The 22,242-nt window shown below is 48.4% G+C and overlaps 1 protein-coding gene across 2 annotated transcripts in view; it reads right to left on the bottom strand.

Moving 5' to 3' along the window:
- Rrp12 (ribosomal RNA processing 12 homolog) overlaps positions 1–22,242 on the bottom strand; it is a 37,718-nt gene that overhangs the window by 3,861 nt on the left and 11,615 nt on the right. The window contains exons 10-30 of one of the 2 annotated variants that reach the window (XM_042689145.1): positions 20,974–21,065; positions 17,097–17,208; positions 16,778–16,875; positions 15,211–15,325; positions 13,410–13,552; positions 13,162–13,283; positions 9,997–10,061; positions 9,746–9,908; positions 9,152–9,306; positions 8,857–8,924; positions 8,048–8,141; positions 6,873–7,031; positions 6,667–6,747; positions 6,365–6,470; positions 6,041–6,148; positions 5,151–5,308; positions 3,367–3,458; positions 3,045–3,212; positions 2,763–2,938; positions 2,458–2,586; positions 177–230 (exon numbers count right to left, since the gene is read on the bottom strand). In XM_042689145.1, coding sequence (XP_042545079.1) covers positions 177–230; positions 2,458–2,586; positions 2,763–2,938; positions 3,045–3,212; positions 3,367–3,458; positions 5,151–5,308; positions 6,041–6,148; positions 6,365–6,470; positions 6,667–6,747; positions 6,873–7,031; positions 8,048–8,141; positions 8,857–8,924; positions 9,152–9,306; positions 9,746–9,908; positions 9,997–10,061; positions 13,162–13,283; positions 13,410–13,552; positions 15,211–15,325; positions 16,778–16,875; positions 17,097–17,208; positions 20,974–21,065 — 2,458 coding nt within the window. The remainder of the gene's footprint in view (positions 1–176; positions 231–2,457; positions 2,587–2,762; positions 2,939–3,044; positions 3,213–3,366; positions 3,459–5,150; positions 5,309–6,040; positions 6,149–6,364; positions 6,471–6,666; positions 6,748–6,872; positions 7,032–8,047; positions 8,142–8,856; positions 8,925–9,151; positions 9,307–9,745; positions 9,909–9,996; positions 10,062–13,161; positions 13,284–13,409; positions 13,553–15,210; positions 15,326–16,777; positions 16,876–17,096; positions 17,209–20,973; positions 21,066–22,242) is intronic. The other variant, XM_042689144.1, reaches the window with a different exon arrangement.

Raw genomic sequence — 22,242 nt, 5'->3', positions numbered from 1 at the left:
TTCAGAGGCACCCAAGCCTCCAGGTTTCCAGCTATGCTATAAGCTCTATGCATGCACCCACACTCTCCCTAACTATCCACTACCCACTTCCTTGAGGACCCACTGGGCATTCAGAGAGCAGGACAGGTGCTACATCATGTGGGAGGCGGCGTGGGGGCCGAGAAAGTCAGAATTACTCACTTTTCTGATGACCACCTCTTCCATCAGACTGGCCATCTCATCTTCCTCTCCTGAGTCAGAAAGAAGGTAGGCTTATGAGCACTTGAGGAGTCCCAACCCCACACTTTCCTCCTGCCTCTTCCTGCTTAATCAGGAGGAAGGGGCACAAACTGTAAGCCAGAAAACTACCTTCCTCAGATTTGTGTCATCCCTCATGGAAGATGAGACCATAGAATACAACTACTGCCTTTTAACCCAAGCCATGGGAACAATGGGCCCCTCACAAGTGGGACTATTTCTGAGACTGTGGCCATTTCTAGGGGGGTGGTATGGTTGAGAAAGGATCTTGCTATATAGCTCAGATTGCCTCAACCTCAAAATCGTCTAGCTTCAGCCTCCCAAGTGCTGGGTATACTCCACCCCATACTGGGAATCAAACCCAGAAGCCTCACACATGCCACATAAGCACTCTACAACTGAACTACATCATTAGTCCTGAATACGACCTTTTATTTTTTATATTTTGCCAGTCCTGGGGCTTGATCTCTGAGCCTGGGTACTGTCCCTGAGCTTCTTTTTGCTCAAGGCTAGCACTCTACCACTTGAGCCACAGAGCCACTTCTGGCTCTTTCTGTGGTACTGTGGAATTGAACCTAGGGCTTTCGGCATGCTAGCCAAGCATTCTACCACTAAGCCATATTCCCAGACCCTGAAATATGGCTTTTGAAAAGGCCAGTTGGAACAAAAAGTTACAAGACCCTATCTCACTCAGAAAGTTGGGTTATGGTAATACATTCCTGTAATCCCCATCATGATGGAAGCCACATGAAGGAGGACTATAATCTGAGACTGGCCTTGGGCACAAACATAAGACCCAGCTAGGTGCTGGTGGCTCATGCCAATAATCCAAGAAGGCTAAGACCAAAAGGATCTCAGTTCAAAGCCAGCTAGGACAGAAAAGTCCACAAGATTAAATTTGCAAGATAACTAGCATAAAGACTGGCTTGGAAATGTGGCTCAGAAACAGTAGAATAACTGCTGACCAAGTGCAAGACCCTGAGAGTTCAAACTTCAGTACAGTTGGAGTGTGAGGTGGGGGAAGACCAGATGGAGGGAGAGATTCAGGCAAAATCAAAGCAACAATAAAACACACTAAAGGCACTGGTGGCTCAAACCTGTAATCCTAGCTACTCAGGAGGCTGAGATCTGAGGATCATGGTTCAAAGCCAGCTCAGGCAGGAAAGTCCATGAGACTCTTATTTCCAATTAACCACCAGAAAACCAGAAGTGGAACTGTTGCTCAAGTGGTAAAGCACTAGCCTGAGCTAAGAGCTGAGAGACAGCACCCAGGCCAAGAGTTCAAGCCCCACCAGTGACCAAAACTAACAAAATCTCACTAAAGACAGCATATGAGGGGTGGGATGGAGCTCAGTAATAGAGAGCTTTTCTAGCAGGTATGAGATCTGGGTTCCATCCCTAGCACTACAAAACACACGCACACACACGCGCGCGCGCGCGCACGCGCACACGCAATCAATAAAGAGAATGTGAATTAGGGCTGAATATGGGCAGTACTAGAATGGACTCAATAGGAATGAGGCCAGTGGCTAAGAACCCTGAAAAGGCCACACACAACGGACTTCAGCTGGATCCTAAAAAACAGACAAGTTTGAGCCAAGTGTTAATGTCTCATAGCTACAATCATAGCTACTCAGGAGCTGAAATTTGAGGATTGTGGTTCAAAACCCACCTGAGCAGACAAATCCAAGAGACTCTTACCTCCAATTAATCAACAAAAAGCCAAAAGTGAAGCTGTGGCTCAAATGGTAGAGAACCAGTCTTGAGTTAAAAAGCTAAACGTAAGCACAGGGTCCTGAGTTCAAGCCTCAGTACTTCCAGATGCCCTGCCTGAGAGACTCAGATGATAAGGACACTGGCAAGCTGGAAGAGCCTCAAGTCTGGCTCTCCCTACCTATATGTAAGCTTCTGGGGCTCAGTTGGTTTGGCGAAAAAAATGAAAAGGATAGAAAAAGGAGAAAACACAAGAGATGAGACACTAAAGGATTTTGTTTGAATTATAAGTGTACTCTAAATTAAGACAAAGTAGTAGACATGGATAGTGTGTAAAATAAAAATATTTTTAAAATGTAGTTTATAAAGTTGGAGAAACTTAGAAAGTTTCTTAGAAAGTAACCTTAGAGTTAAGCTTTTCAGTCTCAATTTGCCATTTACAATGGCCACTGTAAATGAACTCATAAGTGATTAATCAGCTGCCTTCCAAAATGGGCATAGCCCTACCTTTAGTGCCTTCCTCTTCCTCCACCTTGTCACCTTCTTCTTCTTCCTCTCGTATGATCAGCCGGCCATCAGCGCTCACCTTGAAGCCATGATCCTTCTTCTTGCCCTGGTCTGGCCCAGGCTGTGTGGCTGGTGAGGCAGTTTGGCATAAGGTGTGTGTGAGAGACCCATCTCTGCTCTTAACTGGGGACCAACCTCTCAGCTACTGCTACTGGCCTCCCACAGAAGCTACCCCTGCCTAGCATGTGCCTAACACCAAGACAAATCTGTGTTCTGAGCTCATGCCCCAGCCACTTCTTGCTCACCGAGGACGCGCTGGGCCACCTTGGGATCCAGAAAGTTGAGAGGCTCGTCCCCACCCCCCTCCTTCAACCAGGCCCGGCTCCTCTGTCGTGCCAGCTTCCGTTGCTCCTTGTCCCAGCTTCTTTCCTCTTTCTCATTGTCCTCCTCATCCTCAGAGTCAGCCAAAATCTCCTCAATGCTAAGTACAGAAAAGCCTTGAGTCAGAGCACTCGGGAGAGATACCAGTCAACAAGCAATGCCTGTGTGAACTCCAGGCTGGGAGACACTAAGCCCTCAGGAATCACCTGTCGCCTTTGCCCTGGGCAAGCTGTTCCTCCTCTTCCTCTTCTTCTTCCTCCTCCATGGCAGCCTGGTTCAAAGCTCGGTGCTTCTTGGCCCGGGTCTCAGCTTTCCGGATGTTGACCAAGACCTTGTGATACTCCTCAGGTAGCAGCCCCTTCACCAGCTCAAATCTGAGAGGGTAAAGAAAGAATGGGCTGACAAGAGGTCCTGGCCAGAGAACACCCATCACAGGCAGGTAGGGACCCTTTCCTGAAATCCCTGGAGGAACCAAAAATCATCAGTTCTGCACCTGTTCCACCCGACCCCCTATTTAAGCATACAGACCCAAACTTGCGGATGAATTTGGTGAACAGGTTCCGAAGTTTCATACGGAAGTGCCGACGCATATCATCTGACAGTTTCCCAATGGCTTCCATCTAGCAGGCAGAGCACGAGAGTGTTAGGAGGCAGGGAATTCACGCAGCCTTGCTCCTGCCCTACTCCTTGGTCCAATCATACTTGCAGAACCTATACCCTTCTTCGTGACACAATCCTCCCTGCAGTTCCAAGATAACAGCTTTAGTCTTGAATAGTGCTTGCTTGGCATTCTACCTATGTCCTCTCACTGGATCCTTGACAGATGCTGTCAACCCACTTTATAAGAAACTGAAGCAGAGGATAGTAACATGGTTGCTGAATGGGCCACAGGAGCTGAAGATTCCATAGGTCTTTTGAATCCTATAGAACACTACCCTTCTCCTGATCCCACACGTCCTTCTGTCCTGCTATATGTTCATCCAGCCTGGTTTGGGTGACATATGTGGGCAGCAGATATTATCTACACAAACTTCAATAAGGCTGGGGAAATAGGGTCCCCACCCATCTTTTAAAGGGCTTTGATAGGGCTGGGATGTAGCTCAGTGGCAAGGCGCTTGCCTAGCAAGTGCAACGTCCTGGGTTCGATCCCCAGTACCAAAAAAGAAAGGACAAAAAAAAAAAAATAGTTAAAGGGCTTTGATAATGTCTAATAATATCATGGCAGATCCCTGCCCTAGCCACTCTTTCTATTCAATGTTCCCAGTTAAGCTACAGGTTTTGGAGGGCAGAGGCAAGACAAGTTGATTCCTACCTGACCCTTCCTGCCTTAAAGCCAAGGCCAGACCCAAAGAGGACATAAAAGAGAAATCTGGAGGCCTCATGACTCAACCTACCTGGAAACTGAGACAACTGAGACACTGCACAGAGGGTAAGCATACAGTCCAGCTTGCTGCAAGTCTGGGTTAGGATCCTGGGATAGAAGGGGCCAGTGATCTAATCCTGAAGGGTTCTTCAGACCCTCTGCATCCATACTAAGAGTATGCAGGGGAGTCTTTCCAAAACAAGCAAGTGGAAAATCCAAGGTGAGGAAATAAAAAAATAGTAGAAGAGGGGCCTAGAGGGAGAGCCGAGTTGTCCTGAGACTCATTATGACTTTGGAAATCTCAAAATTTCTAGCCTCTTATTTATCTAAATAATGAGTGAGTCTATGTACTGGTCCTTTTGCTCTGTAGATTTCCAGCTTCCATGGAGAAAAAGGGTGGTATAAGGCAGCCTGGGAACCATCCCTTCCTTGTCTGCTAGGTTAGCATACTCCCTTCCAGGGCTCTTTAATGTCCTGCTGCTCACAAAGAGTTACTAAAGAAAAATTCAAAAGTTGCTGACACCAAGCCGGGCGCTGGTGGCTCACGCCTGTAATCCTTGCTACTCAGGAGGCTGAGATCTGAGGATCCTGGTTCAAAGCCAGCCCGGGCAAGAGAGACCGTGAGACTCCTATCTCCAATAAACCACCAGAAAACCGGAAGTGGCGCTGTAGCTCAAGTGTTAGAGCGCTCGCCTTGAGCTGAAGAGCTGAGGGACAGCGCCCAGGCCCAGAGTTCAAGCCCCACGGCCGACCAAAAAAAAAAAAAAAAAAAAGAAAGAAAACCGGAAGTGAGGCTGTGGCTCCAGCGGTAGAGTGCTCGCCTTGAGCTGAAGAGCACAGGGACAGCACCCAAGCCCAGAGTTCAAGCCCCATGACCGACAAAAAAAAAAAAAAAAGTTGCTGACACCTCAAAGACCAATGTCATCATTGAAGGGAATGGGACCCTTACCACCAGCTGCACATGCTTGGCCAGGTGCACCACGTCCATGACCACCACAGCCACCTTGATGAAGCCCAGTGCAGATTTGACCACGTCTCGGGTGCGGGAGGCCAGCAGCAGGCACACGTTTTCTAGTAGCTGCTCCACTGTGCTAGACCCCATTAGTCCTGCAACATACAGGCCACTGTGAGATACCAGAACCCATCCAGAACCAAGATCACCACACAAAAAGCAGCAACTGCCACCTGCCCCTGCCAGAACAAATGTTATAGATAGAAGCAAACATTTGGAGCTTTCCCATGTGCCTGACACAATTCTAATTGCCATCCAAGGAGTGCCACTCATGGAGCGACCTTATGTTCATTTAACCACTCCAAGTCTCTCAACTTCAGAGATAGGAAACAGAGGTTCTAGGAAGTTACTAATAAGGCTCAAGGGTTTGTTGTTGGTGGTGGTGGTTGTGGGGCTTGAACTCAGGGCCTGGGTGCTGCCCCTGAGTCTCTGTGCTCCAGTCTAGCGCTCTACCACTTGAGCCACAGTGCCACTTCTGGGTTTTGAGTTGTTAATTGGAGATAAGAGTCTCACAGGGACTGTTCTACCCAGGGCTGGCTTCGAACAGCGATCCACAGATCTCAGGCTCCTGAGTAGCTAGGATTACAGGCATAAGCCATCAGCGCCCAGCTTAAGAGGTTCAAGGTTTTGTGTGGTTGGTGAAAGGCAAGACTAGGACTACAATCCAGACATTTTTCTACCTTTTTCTGCCTGCTCTGATAGGATGGTAGGGCTGCAGGGCTGCAGGCTGGGGGCAGGAAAGATAGGTTCTGGCTCTACTTCCTAACTCCCAGTACCTTATCCTCATTCTGGTTCCTTAAGAACTTCCCAGACAGGCATATACTCACCTTTAAACTCAAAAAGGAGGTGGGTCAAGGCCAAGATGCTACAGCTCACCATGGTCACTGCACCCACAAGGCCAGGATAGATAAGGATGAGGTAGCGCTGCAGAGCCTCTAGGGGAAGAGACAAGGACAAGTCACATAAGGCTCTCAGGGAGTGGGGTGATGGCGGGGAGGGGGGTGGAAATGAACAGACACGCAGGCCAGAGAAGAAAACCTTGGTCAGGGCCAGTTCAGAGCAAACCAGATTTCTCCAACTTGCCCTTTGCCCAGAAGCTCGGAGGGGTGTTTCCTCACAGGCTGTATATAGTGTGCAGCCCACAACCTCACCTTCTTGGTTGGGGCCAAACCTCAGGAAAGCATGGCCCATCTCCACCAGCAGGGCAAAAGCATTCTTTCGAGCACCCACCGACACCTCCTTGGTGCACAGAATCACCTGGCCAGACAGCATTATTAGTATACACCTACCTCCCATTGCCCTGGGCTGGACTGCCCAAAGCATGAAGCACCCATATGCCCAGCAGCAAATCAAGCCCACCCTTACCTTTCCCCACTGCCCCCCCCAAATCATGATAGGTCCTTGGAAACCATACTCCAGGAATGCCCAAAACACCCTCCTACCCTCCCCTCACCTCTGGGACGAGGGCAGCAATGAACTCCTCGTGCTCAGCTGACAGCTTCTTCACAATATGTATGAGGCACTTCAAACGGGGCTGCAGGCAAGGAGAAAATATCCAGGGCCCCTCAGTGCCACCATCACCCTCCTCAAGCTCCCCAAGGACTCCTTTCCTGGGGTCAGCCATTCTCAGTTAGCAGAGCTGTGCCCTAGCATCCTTACCCTTTTAGCAGGTGAGGACGTGCTCCGCAAAGAGTCCAGAAGGGTCTTCTTCAGGTCATCTAGGTGGTTCTGCACAAACTGAGCCCCAGGGCCCTGAGGGCTGGCACACACCTCCTCCAGCACTCGGTAAGCCTTCTTCTGTACCCCATGGGCCTTGCTCTACAAAAGGCACATGGCAGCTAAGAACTAATAAGGGGATTGGACTGTAGCCCCTTACACTGACATTCTATAAGCATTCTAAAAGCATTCAGAAGAAGTTGGCCCTGACCCTCTGGTATGGTATTCATGAGTCTGTGATGGCTACCTCTAAATAATGTGCACTCCAGCATAAGCTGGTGGCACCTGAGAACGCCAAGGAATGTGTGCCTGCTGCTTCCTGATTGAAACATTCCTCTCTGCTTGAACATTCCATTCAATTTTGAAGGAGCCCCCTGGGATGCCGGACTTTGGCAATCTGGTAAGAAGAGTTTGTTTTGTTTTGTTTTTGGTGCTAATTTTCCTGCCTGCGTTTGCCTCAAACTGTGATCCTCAGATCTCAGCCTTCTGAGTAGCTAGGATTAAAGGTGTGAGCCACTGACACCCAGCAAAGAGTGCTATTAAACTGTGGCAATGGGGACAGCTTTCAGGAAAGCAGGCTAAACTGAATTCTGTATGCCTGTGAGCCACATGACAGCACTTCAGTCGAAAGACTCAACATGAGCAGAGGCAAATACAGCATTTGTTTTATCTGGAAACGTGGGGCTGAGTTTAGCTCAGCAGCAGAGTACAGACCTACTTTGCACCAGACCCTGGGTTTCATTCCTATCACTAGATGGAGGGCAAGGTTGGAGGGGAGGAATCTATCCTAGACCCTTATAGCAGCCTAAGGAGGCTGTAGTGAAGGTGAGGACAGAGAGAGCAGACTGGGAGGATAAGGTCAGAGAGACTGAGACAGGCCCAGAGTAGGAGCAGGCAAAGAAGCAAGGCTTCTGTTCTACAAGACACTTCAGCAAGTGAAGTCAGAGCACAGTTGTGCAGTTTATGACAGGGCAGGGAAGATGGGTACAAGGGGAAGCCACTACAGGACAAAGCAGATGGGGCTTAATCTGGGTGAAGAGGAAATGATAAAGATGAGACAGGCCTCTAAATTCTCTTGGGGCCCCATCTTCCCTCAAGTGAAGTTGTGTGGAACTCACCTCTAAATAGGGCCGGATGGTGGAGTATAGCTGGCTGATGGCAGCTTCATCAGCATGAGGAGCCAAGGCTACAACCAGGTCCAGGACAGACAATCTGCTCAGAACAGGAGAACAGGGAGGGGCTGAGGGAAGCTGGAGAAGGGCAAGGCTATCATGTTCTTATGTTTACCAGCTACAGGAACATGGGAGAAAGTCAGGATGAGGGTAGGGGCGTGGAAGGAGTTTGTGAACAACCATAGCTAGCACCTAATCAAGACTTGTAATATACAGGGCACTCCTCCTGGTGAATTCCAAATATATCCCCTTCAATCCTCACATAAGCTTGTTGTAGGCTCTATTATACCATCTTACAGATGAAGACTCAGGGCATAGATTGGGTAGTAACTTGTGGAGCTGGGATTTGAATCAGGCAGCATGTCCTCTGTCCTTGCTCAGACCTATCAGGCTAAAACACTTATAAGAAGGAGCTACTGGGGGCTAGGAAGGTAGCTCAATGGTAGAGTGCTCGCATGAATGAGGCCCTGGGTTCAATTCCTCAGCACCACATAAGCAAAAAGAAAAAAGCTGGAAGTGGCGCTGTGGCTCAAGTGGTAGAGTGCTAGCCTTGAGCTGAAGAGCTGAGGGGCAGCGTCCAGGCCCAGAGTTCAGGCCCCACGACCGGATCAAAAAAAAAAAAAAATTAAAAAAGGAGCTACTGGCCTCTTGGTAGAGCTGGGACATTCTCAATCTCAAAGAATTACAGAGGGTCTGCTGGATGCCTCCCCAGCTCCAAGTACCCAGTTCAAACAGGGAAGCCCTAAGAACATTACCTGGTAAAATCAGAGCTGGCAGGGTCAAGCACCTTCTCACTGGCTTTTTCCAGGAAACCATTCACCAACTGGCAGTCCCCAGAAGAGAAAAAAAGAGTAACCAGAGTAACAGTTGCCAGAGCTGCTTAAACAGCTTAGGAGCCTCCAGTCCAGCCTGAGCCACAAATGCTGTGTGTGGCCCTCTGTTCTCCAAATGTCAGAGATCTTATAGTATGGCAGATGGGTTCTCAGCCTTTCCAACGTGCCCAACCTATCAGAGCCCACCTAAGAATAAATCCCTCTCACAGCAGCTCACCTGAGACTCTGTGATGGTAAGGTAAGTTTTGATGGTTTCCAGTACAGCCCGACGAGGGGCTGGAGTGTCCTCCTCTGCAACAGGCTGCCCATATAAGTTGAAGAGGATTGGCAGAAAGTTCTTGGCAAAGCGGCTCACTTCAGCACGGTCAGCATCTGGCAGGAGGATGGAAGTCTGCATCAAAGGGACGGAGCTGACCCTGTCTTAGTGGTCACTGGGGTTCCCTTTAGGGGATCCTGTGGCAATATTGGGAACCCACACATTTGGAGCTCTTATGTTCTAGAAGTTGAGGCCATGGCACACAGAATAAGGTGATCAGCTACAGTGGTCAGGGTGAGTCTGGGCTCCTATACCAGCCCTCATATTGACTACACAGATCCCCAGTGACTGTCAACGCATTAGGAAAAAGAGTGACAGGGAAGACCATTGCCAGCTGTCTTTTGAGACCCACCTGTAGCACAGCCACAGTGAGCAAAGAGCTACAGAAGGTGACTTCTGCAGGCTGGAGTGACAATGAGCTACAGCAAGCCAGCGGATAAGGACAGGGATCTGTATTATTCTTTTATCAGCTCCTACCAAGGTGCTCAGACATACCTCTCTCACAGCCCTTGGTGATGAGGGTGCGCAGGGCTTGGCACACAGTGACTCTCAGGTCTGGGCGCTCGCTGATAGCTGTGCCCAATGTCCGTGCCAGACCTTTGAAGGAGGCAGCCACATCAGTAGGCCTTGTGCAGAACCCAGGCAGAAGGGTCCAGATCTGGGGAAGGAGTAAGAAGAATGACACTAGTTACTCATGCTCTTACATGCCTCTCCTCTCCATGTCCTCCTCTTCAGCTGACTCTTACCTGCCACTGTAATGTGTCATAGATCTTGGACTCCACTGTGCTGCCTGCCTGGGCAAGGTCCATTGCTGAAGTGTGCGACAAATACATGGTATGATGCTGGGAACCTCCTGACCATTAGACCTCATTATATCAAAACCAAAAGTCCAACAATAAGGAAGGGAATATGGGTGACATCTCCCATAAATTAAATCATAGCACTTACTTTTAAGCACTAAAAACATGCAAAATGGAAAGAAGATGCCTCTCCAGGATAACCTGTCTCTCAAGACTTTCTTACTCTTCTTTAAGAACATGAATACAGGGGCTGGGAAGGTGGCTCAGTGGTAAAGCGCTTGCTTTGCATGCTTGAGGCCCTGGGTTCAATTCCTCAGCATCCATAAGCAAAAAAAAAGCCAGAAGTAGAGCTGTGGCTCATGTGGTAGAGCGCTAGCCTTGAGCTGAAGAGCTGAGGGGCAGCACCCAGTCTCAGAATTCAGGCCCACGACCAGACCCCCCCCCAAAAAAGGAACATGAATACATTTTAAAATATAGCCAGGGGCTGGGAAGGTGGCTCAGTGGTAGAGCACTTGCCTTGCATGCTCGAGGCCCTGGGTTCGATTCCTCAGCACCACATAAGCAAAAAGAAAAAAGCCGGAAGTGGCGCTGTGGCTCTAGTGGTAGAGCGCTAGCCTTGAGCTGAAGAGCTGAGGGACAGTGCCCAGGCCCAGAGTTCAGGCCCCACGACCGGACCCAAAAAAATAAAAAAATAAAAAATAAATAAAATAAAATATAGCCAGAAGCCGGGCGCCAGTGGGTCACGCCTGTAATCCTAGCTACTCAGGAGGCTGAGATCTGAGGATCACGGTTCAAAGCCAGCCCGGGCAGTTAAGTCCGTGAGACTCCAATAAAACTCCAATAAAACCACTAGAAAACCAGAAGTGGCACTGTGGCTTAAGCTGTAGAGTGCTCGCCTTGAGCTGAAGAGTACAGGGACAGTGCCCAAGCCCAGAGTTCAAGCCCCATAACCGACCAAAAAATAAAAATTAAAAAAAATATATATATATATAACCAGGAATGTACTATAACTGAATCACTTGTTCCATTTATCCATTCATTCATATTCCCATTTCTTTATACACATAGCATATCCCTCTAGTTCTGCTAGACCTAATTTAAATGGAACTCTGCAGAGGATGTGTAGATTGTGTCAGATTCCTTGCTATTGGAATCCAAAATGCTAGGAACAACTTTGCTTCCATGTACACATGTTTATACTAAACAACTTCTTCAAGACAGGTGCCTAAATAGAATACCACTAGAAAGCATGTAATCTTGAGGCTGGGAAGGTGGCTCAGTAGAGTGCTTGCCTAGTATGCATGAGGCCCTGGGTTCGATTCCTCAGTACCACATAAACAGAAAAAGCTGGAAGTACACGCTGTGGCTCAAGTGGTAGAGTGCTAGCCTTGAACTGAAGAGCTGAGGGACAGCACCCAGGCCCAGAATTCAAGTCCTAAGACGGACAAAAAGAAAAAAGAAAAAGAAAGAAAGTATGTAATCTCATCAGGTGCTGGTGGCCTGTATCCCTAGCTACTCAGGAAGCTGAAGTCTGAGAGTCTCCATTCAAAGCTAGCCTAGGCAAGAGAAGTCCCTAATACTTTTTTTGTTGTTGTTGGTCATGGAGCTTGAACTCTGGGCCTGGATGCTGTCCCTGAGCTCTTCAGCTAAATGCTAGTGCTCTACTAGAGCCACAATGCCACTTCCGATTTTCTGAGTGGTTTATTGGAGATAGGAGTCTCACAAACTTTCTTGCCAGCCTCCTGAGTAGCTAGGATTACAGGTGTGACCACTGATACCCGGCTCCATAACACTCTTATCTCCACAGCACATAAACGTACACACACACACACACACACACACACACACACACACACACACACACACACACACACTACCATCTTTCAGTATCTTTGAGGGTCTGGTTTTAGGAACCCCATAGAAACCAAGAGCAAGAAATGTTGAAGTTTTTTGTTTTGTTTTTTTTTTGGATGGTCGTAAAGCTTGAACTCTGGGCTTGGGTGCTGTCCCTGAGCTCTTCAGCTCAAGGCAAATGCTCTCCTGCTTGAGCCACAGTGCCATTTCCGGTCTTCTAGTTTTTTACTGCAGATAAGAGTCTCACGGACCTTCCTGCCCGGGTTGGCTGGCTTTGAACCGCGATCCTCAGATCTCAGCCTCCTGAGTAGCTAGGATTACAGGCGTGAGCCACCGGCTCCCAGCTTGAAGTTTCTTATACAGAATGATGTGCTATTTCTGTGTAACCTATACATATCCTCCCATATACTTAAAACCTCTCTAGAATACTTGTAATACCTAATATGGTATAACTCTAGTTCTGTAGTTTAAGCTGCAGATGTAAAAACCAAGGATACAGAGGGCCAGCTGCAATTGTAAACAAACCTAAGAGAAAAAAACAATTTGGCCCTTTGTGGGGCTACTCTGGGCCTGGGTAATGTCCCTGAGCTCCTTTTTGCTCAAGGCTAGTACTCTACCACTTGAGCTACAATGCCACTTCAGCTTTATCTGTCATTAATTAGAGATGAGTCTCACAGGCTTTCCTGCCTGGGCTGGCTTCAAACTGCAATCCTCAGATCTCAGCCTCCTAAGTAGTTAGGATATAGATGTGATCCACCAATGTCTGGCCTAAAAAAAATTTTTGTAAATCTATCTCCAACCAAGTTGGATGGCAATGGCTCATGCCTGTAACACCCTAGCTACTCCAGGAAGCCAAGATCTGAGAAGCATGATTTAAAGCCAGACTGGGCAGGAAAGTCTGTGAGACTTATCTCCAAGTAACAACCAAAAATCCAGAAGTAGATCTGTGGCTCAAGTGATAGAACACTAGCCTTGGGCAAAAAAGCTCAGTGACAGTACCCAGGCCCAAGTTCTATCTCAACAGTTTCCACCAGAAAGAAGGGACACCGGTTCCCGTGATCCAAAGGGAAAAAACAAGACCCAGGAAACAGAGGTTCCTAGAGGAGGGCACTCAAGGACTCACTGACCATTTGCCTGGCACACATTCTGTCAAATGTGCTGGTATGGTGGTCAGCTGGACTCAGCCACCAGCTGATCATTTCAGCTGAGGCTCCAGATAGCAGAGGGCCTCGGCTATACCAGGTAAGGGCTTTGTACCTTTACTCTTCAGGGTGTTAGCCAGCGGCAAGAAGTAGGTGGTGAAGAAAGCAAGCCGTGTTTCCCGTACATGGTCCCGGATGACAGGCAGCAGCCAGCTCCGGGGGAAATCCAGAGTCTCTCTGGGAGCAGAAATGAAGAAAAGGTGACAAGTCGAAGGCCCTTAACAGAGAATTCAGTGGACTATTCTCCAGGGAGAACAAGCCATCTGACTCTCCTGGGGCTCCCACAATCTAGGTTACACTTACTCAGAGCCATCAATCTCCAAAGGCACAGCCTGTAACACCACCTCAGGTCCCATGCTGGTCACTGCAGCCCCCACTGCCTGGTCCAGGGCTGCTGTGTGGGGGAAGTGAGGGGAGAGGCGCAGGTCGCACAGGGACTGGAGGCACTAGAGCAAAGGGATGATTCGAAGTTACCCAGTAGGACATACTTTCCGGCTGGGGTGTGGCTGAGCAGTAGAGTGCCTACCTAGCATAAGCTGGGTTTGAGTTTGATCCCCAACACCACAAAGAACAAAAATATCATAAAATGTAGGTTTATTTGCTTATTTTAATGCTGGTGTGGGGACTAGAGCTAAATCAATCAAGAAAAAAGTTATTTTTCTCTATTTGCCCTCACTGCAGGTCCATCTGACAAGCAGAGATTCCAGAGCAGGCCAATCTCCAAAAGGAGATTGGAGATTCTAGGTCCAGGTAACACCCCATAGTGGAAACCTACAACAACAGCTTAGCTGACCCAATGAGGTGTCCTATCCTCCTAAAGCCTATGGCTTTAAATTTTTTTCCTTTCAGCCAGGTGCTGGTGGCTCACGCCTGTAATCCTAGCTACTCAGGAGGCTGAGATCTGAGGATCGCAGTTCAAAGCCAGCCCGGGCAGAAGAGACCGTGAGACTCCTATCTCCAATAAACCACCAGAAAACCGGAAGTGGCGCTGTAGCTCAAGTGGTAGAGCGCTCGCCTTGAGCTGAAGAGCTGAGGGACAGTGCCCAGGCCCAGAGTTCAAGCCCCACGACTGACCAAAAAAAAAAAAAAAAAATCAATCAAGAGGGCAGAAGAGAGCTGTGACTCAAGAGGTAGAGTGCCAAGCCTTAACCAAAAAAGCTTAAGGGACAGTGCCCAGGCCCTGAATTTATACCCTAGTACCAGCACAAAAAAATAAAATTCCTTTGACAATATGTAAAAAATTAGGAATTTCACACACAGATGTAGATTTCCAATTTACCTTGAAAACTGTCAGAAACTGTCAAAAGATTACTAACAGGTAACTAAGACAGATCACCAGGCACAGAAGCTGAGCTGTATCACAACCTCATCAGCCCATCAACTCCACTTCTCATGGCCTGCCTAGCCTCTTGTAGAAGTCTCATTTGCCAGCCTAACCATCAGGGTTTGGGCCAGACCCTCCAACGGAGGGACCCTCAGTCTCAGATGTTTTCTTCTCCCCCTCCCCCCCCCCAGTCGTGGGGCTTGAACTCTGGGCTTGGGTGCTGTCCCTGCACTCTTCAGCTCAAGGCGAGTGCTCTACCACTCGAGCCACAGCGCCACTTCCGGTTTTCTAGTGGTTTACTGGAAATAAGAGTCTCACAGACTTTCCTGCCCGGGCTGGCTTTGAACCACGATCCTCAGATCTCAGCCTCCTGAGTAGCTAGGATTACAGGCGTGAGCCACTAGCACCCAGCCCAAGTGTCTTCTTTTTACTAAGCCAGCAGTGGAAGGAGTCAGTGAGGAAGGCCCCATACAACCAGGAGCTGACTCTTCTGCTGACAAGGAATCTGGCCCTACCCTATCCTGGCGTATGATCTACTTAGGATCCCTAGAGAGGTAGGTGTTTGTGTATGTGTGTGTGTGTGTGTGTGTGTGTGTGTGTGTTTAGGAGGTAACCTCCCACCCATCTCCCTCTTCTTCCCACACTGCCCAGTCAGTGCCCTGGGAACTTGACACTGGGCACCTACTATGTACTGTTGGTGTGGGTCCAGAGTTTAGAGACAGCAGACCTGGGGCCCTCCAGAAGCCCACAGTCCAAGGGCCCCATCCACTTCCAGCTTACCTTCTTCATCACAGGATGAGCTTGCCTCCCACACACCTCAAAGAAGACACATAGTAACTGCAGCACAAAGCTCCAGGATGCGTGGAATTTATATGTCAGGCCCTCCTCCACTGCCCTGCCAGGATGCAGATACAGTCAGGGCCACAAGATCATACTCCAGCAGATGACAATGACTGGCACCATGAGCAGACCCCCCCCCCCCCCGCCCCAGCTGGCCAGGAAGGGAATGGCTCAGAGAAAGGCAAAAGGTACAACTAACAGAAACTAGATACATAAAACTGTAAATCAAACTGAAGGAGTACTTAGAAGAGGGGACAAAGAAAGATAGAAGATGAATAATTTTGAAATACAGTGCAACTAGCTGGGTACCAGTGGCTGACGCCTATAATCCTAGCTACTCAGGAGGCTGAGATCTGAGGATCGCAGTTCAAAGCCAGCCCGGGCAGGAAAGTCCGTGAAACTCTTTTTTTTTTTTTTGGGGGGGGGGGGGGCGGTCATGGGCCTGGGCACTGTCCCTCAGCTCTTCAGCTCAAGGCTAGCGCTCTACCACTTGAGCCATAGAGCTTTTTCTGGCTTTTTTTTTCTGGTTATGTGGTGCTGAGGAATCAAACCCAGGGCCTCATGCATGCAAGGCAAGCACTCAACCACTGAGCCACCTTCCCAGCCCCATGAAACTCTTATCTCCAATAAACCACAAGAAAACTGGAAGTGGCGCTGTAGCTCAAGTGGTAGAGCGCTTGACTTGAGCTGAAGAGCTGAGGGACAGCGCTCAGACCCAGAGTTCAAGCCGCACAACCAAAAAAAAAAAAAAGAGAGAGAGAGAGAAAAAAAATACAGTGTAACTGTCCATGAAAACAGCATAAAGAACTCAATGAGCCCCCTCCAACCAATGAGGACCCTAAGCTGTAGCAGTGTAACTGTCCATGAAAACAGCATAAAGAACTCAATGAGCCCCCTCCAACCAATGAGGACCCTAAGCTGTAGTGAGGTAGAGGCACTTGCTTGTCCAGGTTGTGCTATTGATAGAGCTGGATCAAGCCCAGCTCCAGGTACAAGGGCTATGGGTCAGGAATCTAGGGTCCACATTCTATATCTTTTTGTCAGTTGTGGGTCTTGAACTCAGGGCCCGGGCACTGTCCCTGAGCTCTTTCCCTCAAGGCTAGTGCTCTACCATTTTGAACCACAGCTCTACTTCTGCTTTTCTGGTGGTTAATTAGAGGTAAGAATCTCACAGGGACTTTCCTGCCTGGGCTGGCTTTGCATCACAATCCTCAGATCTCAGCCTCCTGAGTAGCTAGGATTACAGACATGAGCCACCAGTATCCAGCCAGGGTCCACATTCTTATATCCCACCACCACACTTCCCCTGCTTTACGTGTGCCTGAATCATGGTATCCTCCACTTGGCTGAACTGCTCTGGAAGAGGTTTGGTATTCAGCCTCAAATCCCATAGAGCACCTACAGCTGGATGCATGGCCCAGTGTGATTATAAGTGGAATGCTGCATCATGTAAAACTTGTTGAAAGGCAGCTGTCATGCTCTCCTAACCTAGATACCATATTCTCACCTGAACATCTTGGCGATGTACTGGGCGGGACCTGAGGCTGAGAAGGTTACAGCACCGATGTCGGCCATGTGTGGAGCCACACATTCCTTTAAGATCTCCTGCAAAAAGAAGGCCACAGACTATCTGGGCTAAGGCAATTCCCAGTCCCATTCTTTCCACCCAGAAAGTTGCTTCCTGAAGTTTCTGAGAAATGTATATGGCATCAGAAGAACTACCACCTAACTGGGTGTGGGGGTATTGATTGGGAGGTGACAGCAGGCAGAACCTCTATATTCTCTGCTCCCTTAGCTAAAGCTGAAGCTAGCAAGGTATACAGTACCTTGAGACTCTGGGTGGCAGCTATTACCACTGGAGAGTGAGGGGAGAGGAGACAAGTCATCGCTGTTCCAAAAAATCGAGCAAGGTGGCCCAGCCCCAGGTCCCGCTGCAACCTGTCAAGAAATAAAGTTTTCAAATACATGGGGTAGAGGTAGGGCAGAGGAGCTGATCTTGAGCCTCAGGAACCTACCTAGCCCAGAAGTGCATGCAGGTATATAAAAACCATATATTTGCAGGGCTCTTCAGATGGCTGTTTAAGTAAAGGCATATTGTCCATGCAGTAACACGTGTGGTGAAAAATTCAAAGAGGTCTTCAGAGTAGAGTGAAGGATATGTCATCTTTATTCTTGGCCTGACTCTCTGGTGGACCTCCCAGGGAAAATACTTTTTTTTTTTTTTTTTGGAGGGGGGTCCGGTCGTGGGGACTGAACTCTGGGCCTAAGCACTGTCCTTCAGCTCTTAAGCTCAAGGCTAGCATTCTACCACTTGAGCCACAGCACCACTTCTGACTTTTTTCTTTTTGCTTATGTGGTGCTGAGGAATCGAACCCAGGTCCGCAGGCATGCAAGGCAATCACGCTACCACTGAGCCACCTTCCCAGCCCCGGAAAATACTCTTCAAAGTAGTGTTCTCCCTCCATCTCCCCCACCATTTTTTTGGCTTTTTTTTGGTGCTGGTCCTAGCGCTTAAACTCAGAACCTGGGCACTGACTCTAAGCATTTTTGCTCAAGACCACTTGAGCCACAGCTCCATTTTTGCTTTTTTGGATTAATGGGAGACAGGAATGTCTCATCTTTCCCACCGGCTTTGAATACAGATCCTTAGGTTTCAGCCTCCTAAGTAGTAAGGATTATAGGTATGTGAGCTACTGGCACCCAGCTTTTACTTTTGACATCTTACTACATAGTACAGACTACAGACAAGCTTCCAACTTGTTAGTGCTCTTGCCCAGCCTTTCAGGTTTTTTGTTGTTTTATTGTACTTGTACTCGGGGCCTCTACTTGTTAAGCAAGCCAGTACTTTTTTTGCTTTAGTAACACAGTATCATGTTCTTTTTGCCTGGAGCTAATCTTGGATCAAGGTCCTCCTATCTATATCACTCAAGTGGCTGAAATTATAAACCTGAAAAATTGTACCTGGTTTATTTGTTGATATATGGTCTCTAATTTTTTTTTCCCTGGTTGGCCCTGATTTTTTTGTGTGGGGGTGGGGGGAGGGTATGGGGCTTGAACTCTAGGCTTGGGTGCTGTCCTTCAGCTCTTCAACTCAAAGCTAGCACTCTACCACTTGAGCCACAGCACCACTTCTGGTTTTCTGGAGATAACAGTCTCATGGACTTTCCTGCCTGGGCTGGCTTTGAACCTGAATCCTCAGATCTCAGCTTCCTGAGTAGCTAGGATTACAGGTATGAGCCACCTGGACCAGGCATGGCTCTGATCCTTTATGCTCCACCTCTCAAATACCAAGGATTACAGGCCTATACTACCATGCCCAGCCTCTTTCAGAACAAAATAATCTGTACTGTTAACATTTATATTAGGTCACATATGAACCACTGACGTAAAAAAATGCATTCAGTCACTGTAACCTTGTAACAAATAGTGAGGTGAGCTTGTTATTCCTATTTTTTAGATAAGGAAGTTCAGACACAGAAAAGTCAAGAACTTGCCAAGACTGCCCAGCCTCGTCTAGTGATGTGAGGATTCATACCCTGGCACTGCACCTGCAGTTCTGCACTTTGTTTTCTCACTATATCTTGGAGTTCTTTTTTTGTCTGTCATGCATGCAAGGCAGCACTCTACCACTAAGCAACCATCCCAGGCCCTTGGAGTTCTTTTCATAGGAGCATATACACAACTACTTCCTTGTTTTTCTCCCCCCCCTCACTTAATACAGGGTCTTCTATGTAGATCACACTGGTGTCAACTCACTATGTAGTACAAGCTAACTCAAATTTGCAATCTTCCTGCCTCTACTTCCTGAGGACTGCAATTACAGTGCTGTACCACCACATCCAGCTCTACTTCATCACTTCTCTTGCTCATGACTGTATTTAATCTTCCTGGCTCCACACTGCAATGGGACAGGGGTCATTCTAGCTTTGGGTTTTTTTTTTTTTTTGTTTATTTGTTTGTTTTGGCTACTGCCTTCTGCTACAGTATCCCTTTTTCTTTCTTTCTTTTTTTTTTTTTGCTGGTCATAGGGCCTGATCTCTAGGCCGGGGCGCTGTCCCTCAGCTCTTCAGCTCAAGGCTAGCGCTCTACGACTTGAGCCACAGCACCACTTCCAGCTTTTTCTGCTTATGTCGGGCTGAGGAATCGAACCCAGGGCCTTATGCATGCAAGGCAAGCACTCTACCACTGAGCCATCTTCCCAGCCCCTGCTATAGTATCCTAAGACATATTTCAGGGCACAACTGTAGGTATGCTCCTATTGAACAAGTCCTAAGAATGACTCCACCACTTCTTATCTCTTCAGTTAAAAGGATAATTGCCTAGGAGCTGTGGCAGCTGCGTGACTACTTAACATACACAGCTTCAGCTTCTAGTTTTGTTTATCCCCCCCACCTTTTGGAACTGAGGTTTGAGCTAACACTTGATAGTCATGAACTACTTAAGCTCTGCCCCCAGCCCTCAGCTTCTGGTTCCTAAAGCAGGGCTGAGACCTTGCCTTGAGTGGCCATTGTGACTAGGGAGACAAACCAACAGACAAAGTGCTCAGCATGGACTAGTTCAGAGCAGAACAGGGACAGCCTTCATGGGAAAGAAGACAGATCCAGATAGGTAGAGCCACTGGTGGAAGCCACCAGATTTAGAGACACCCTCCAGTCAGAATGTCTCTTTGTAGGTGGCACACTGACTGCTGTGTACTTCCCAATATTATTTCAGGAAAGTGAAATCATGAATGCATGCAGACACAGAAAGCAATAGCTGGATTCAGGCCTATGAAGCCCAGAGGACGGAATCATCAGCCCTGATGGAGACTGGTCTGGTAGTGCTGATATACCCTGTTGGAAAAACCTAGTATGCAGGGTGGCACAACCAGGGTGTAGGAAGAATCAAGACCAGAGGTGTGCGGGGGAGGGGGGATGGGGGGGAGGAGGGAGGCTGGGAAGGGATGTGAAGGGTAAACAAAGGAGGAGGCTGCAATGCTTGGTAAGAAATGTATGCATTATCCTGCCCATGTAATTGTAACCCCTCTGTACAATATGTTCACAAATAAAAAAAAAAAAAAAAGACCAGAGGTGTGGGTCAAGTGGGAAAACACAATTTGTGAGCAGAAGAAGCCAAATGAGCCGGGCACTGATGGCTCACGCCTGTAATCCTACCTACTCAGGAGGCTGAGATCTGAGGATCGCGGTTCAAAGCCAGCCCGGGCAGGAGAGACCGTGAGACTCCTATCTCCAATAAACCACCAGAAAACCGGAAGTGGCACTATAGCTCAAGTGGTAGAGCGCTCGCCTTGAGCTGAAGAGCTGAGGGACAGCGCCCAGGCCCAGAGTTCAAGCCCCCCAACTGACAAAAAAAAAAAAAAGAAGCCAAATGAAAGTATAAGGCCCTGAATTCAAGCCCTAGTACAAGCAAAAACAAAACAAAACCCCAAACCCTCAGTCCCAACCCAGACTGCAGTGCTTTCAGCATACCATGTGGCTGCTCACAGCTGGTTGGCAGAACTCTCTGGTGAGAAAGGAACTGAACCAGGCACAATCCATTTCCTAGTGCTTCCTAGAGCCAGAGCTGATATGTGGCAAACTCCATGTGGAACTACCAATGCCAAGGAAGCCAGCTGACCTCTCCAGCTGTGCACATCCCTCCCATCTGTATGCAAAGATAGCAGCCTGGAGACAGGCCTATGGTGCTCCTCTGCCTTATTCTTACCTGACCAGGTTGATATGGGCTTTCTCCATGACCTTTAGCCAGGCCAATAGGGGCTGTAGATCATTTTCACTGGGAATGTAGTCATATAAGGCCTAGAGGTAAGACATAGTAAGCAGATATGTGAGAAAGAAAGCAGGTCAGCAATAGCCCCAGGACACCAGCAGTCACAGGCTGGGACTCCCAGCCCTCCTGACATTCCCTGTTTCGTGAAGTCCTTCCAGTCCTGATGCTCTAGAAGCAGACACCCGGTTGACTCACAAACCTTCTGTAGTTCTGACAAAAACTAGAGCCCAGGGGCTGGGAAGGTGGCTCAGTGGTAGAGCGCTTGCCTTGCATGCATGAGGCCCTGGGTTCGATTCCTCAGCACCACATAAGTAAAAAGAAAAAAGCCAGAAGTGGCACTGTGGCTCAAGTGGTACAGCGCTAGCCTTGAGCTGAAGAGCTGAGGGACAGCGCCCAGGCCCAGAGTTCAGGCCCCACGACCGAACCCAAAAAAAAAAAAAAAACAAAAAAACAAAAACAAAAAAAACTAGAGCCCTTCTCCAGGGAAATACATATGAAGAGACACAGTTCATAAACAAATCTGGGAATGGGGGCACCTGGGGGGGTCAAGAACCCTGAACAGGGGCAGGGAAGGTGGCTCAGTGGTAGAGTGCTTGCCTTGCATGTATGAGGCCCTGGGTTCGATTCCACATAAGCAAAAAGAAAAAAAGCCGGAAGTGGCACTGTGGCTCAAGTGGTAGAGCGCTAGCCTTGAGCTGAAGAGCTCAGGGACAGCGCCCAGGCCCAGAGTTCAGGCCCCATGACTGGATCCAAAAAAAAAAAAAAAAAAAAAGAACCCTGAACAAAGCCAGGTGCTGGTGGCTCACGCCTGTAATCCTAGTTACTCAGGAGGCTGAGATCTGAGGATCGAGGTTCAAAACCAGCCTGGGCAGGCAAGTCCATGAAACTCTTATCTCCAATAAACCACCAGAAAACCGGAAGTGGTGCTGTAGCTCAAGTGGCAGAGCATTAGCCTTGAGCTGAAGAGCTGACGGACAGTGCTCAGACCCAGAGGTCAAGCCTCATGACCGACCAAAAAAAAAAAAGCTATAGATAACTTGTTATCTATAACCATGTGACCATACTGAAACCAAAGAGCCAGACTCCAGCACCAGTGGAAACTGAGATGACAACAAAGGCCTGCATAGCTATCTATTGGTCTACTCCACTGGAGCAGCTCAGCCTGTCCACCCTCAACTAGAAGATAGGGAGCAGCTGCAGTTCTTC

Source organism: Dipodomys spectabilis, unplaced genomic scaffold (assembly GCF_019054845.1).
Source record: "Dipodomys spectabilis isolate Male_0828 unplaced genomic scaffold, ASM1905484v1 ptg000125l, whole genome shotgun sequence".
NCBI classification, from domain to species: domain Eukaryota; kingdom Metazoa; phylum Chordata; class Mammalia; order Rodentia; family Heteromyidae; genus Dipodomys; species Dipodomys spectabilis.
The sequence above is the reverse complement of the archived record's forward strand: the minus strand, read 5'-3'. Positions and strand labels throughout refer to the sequence as shown.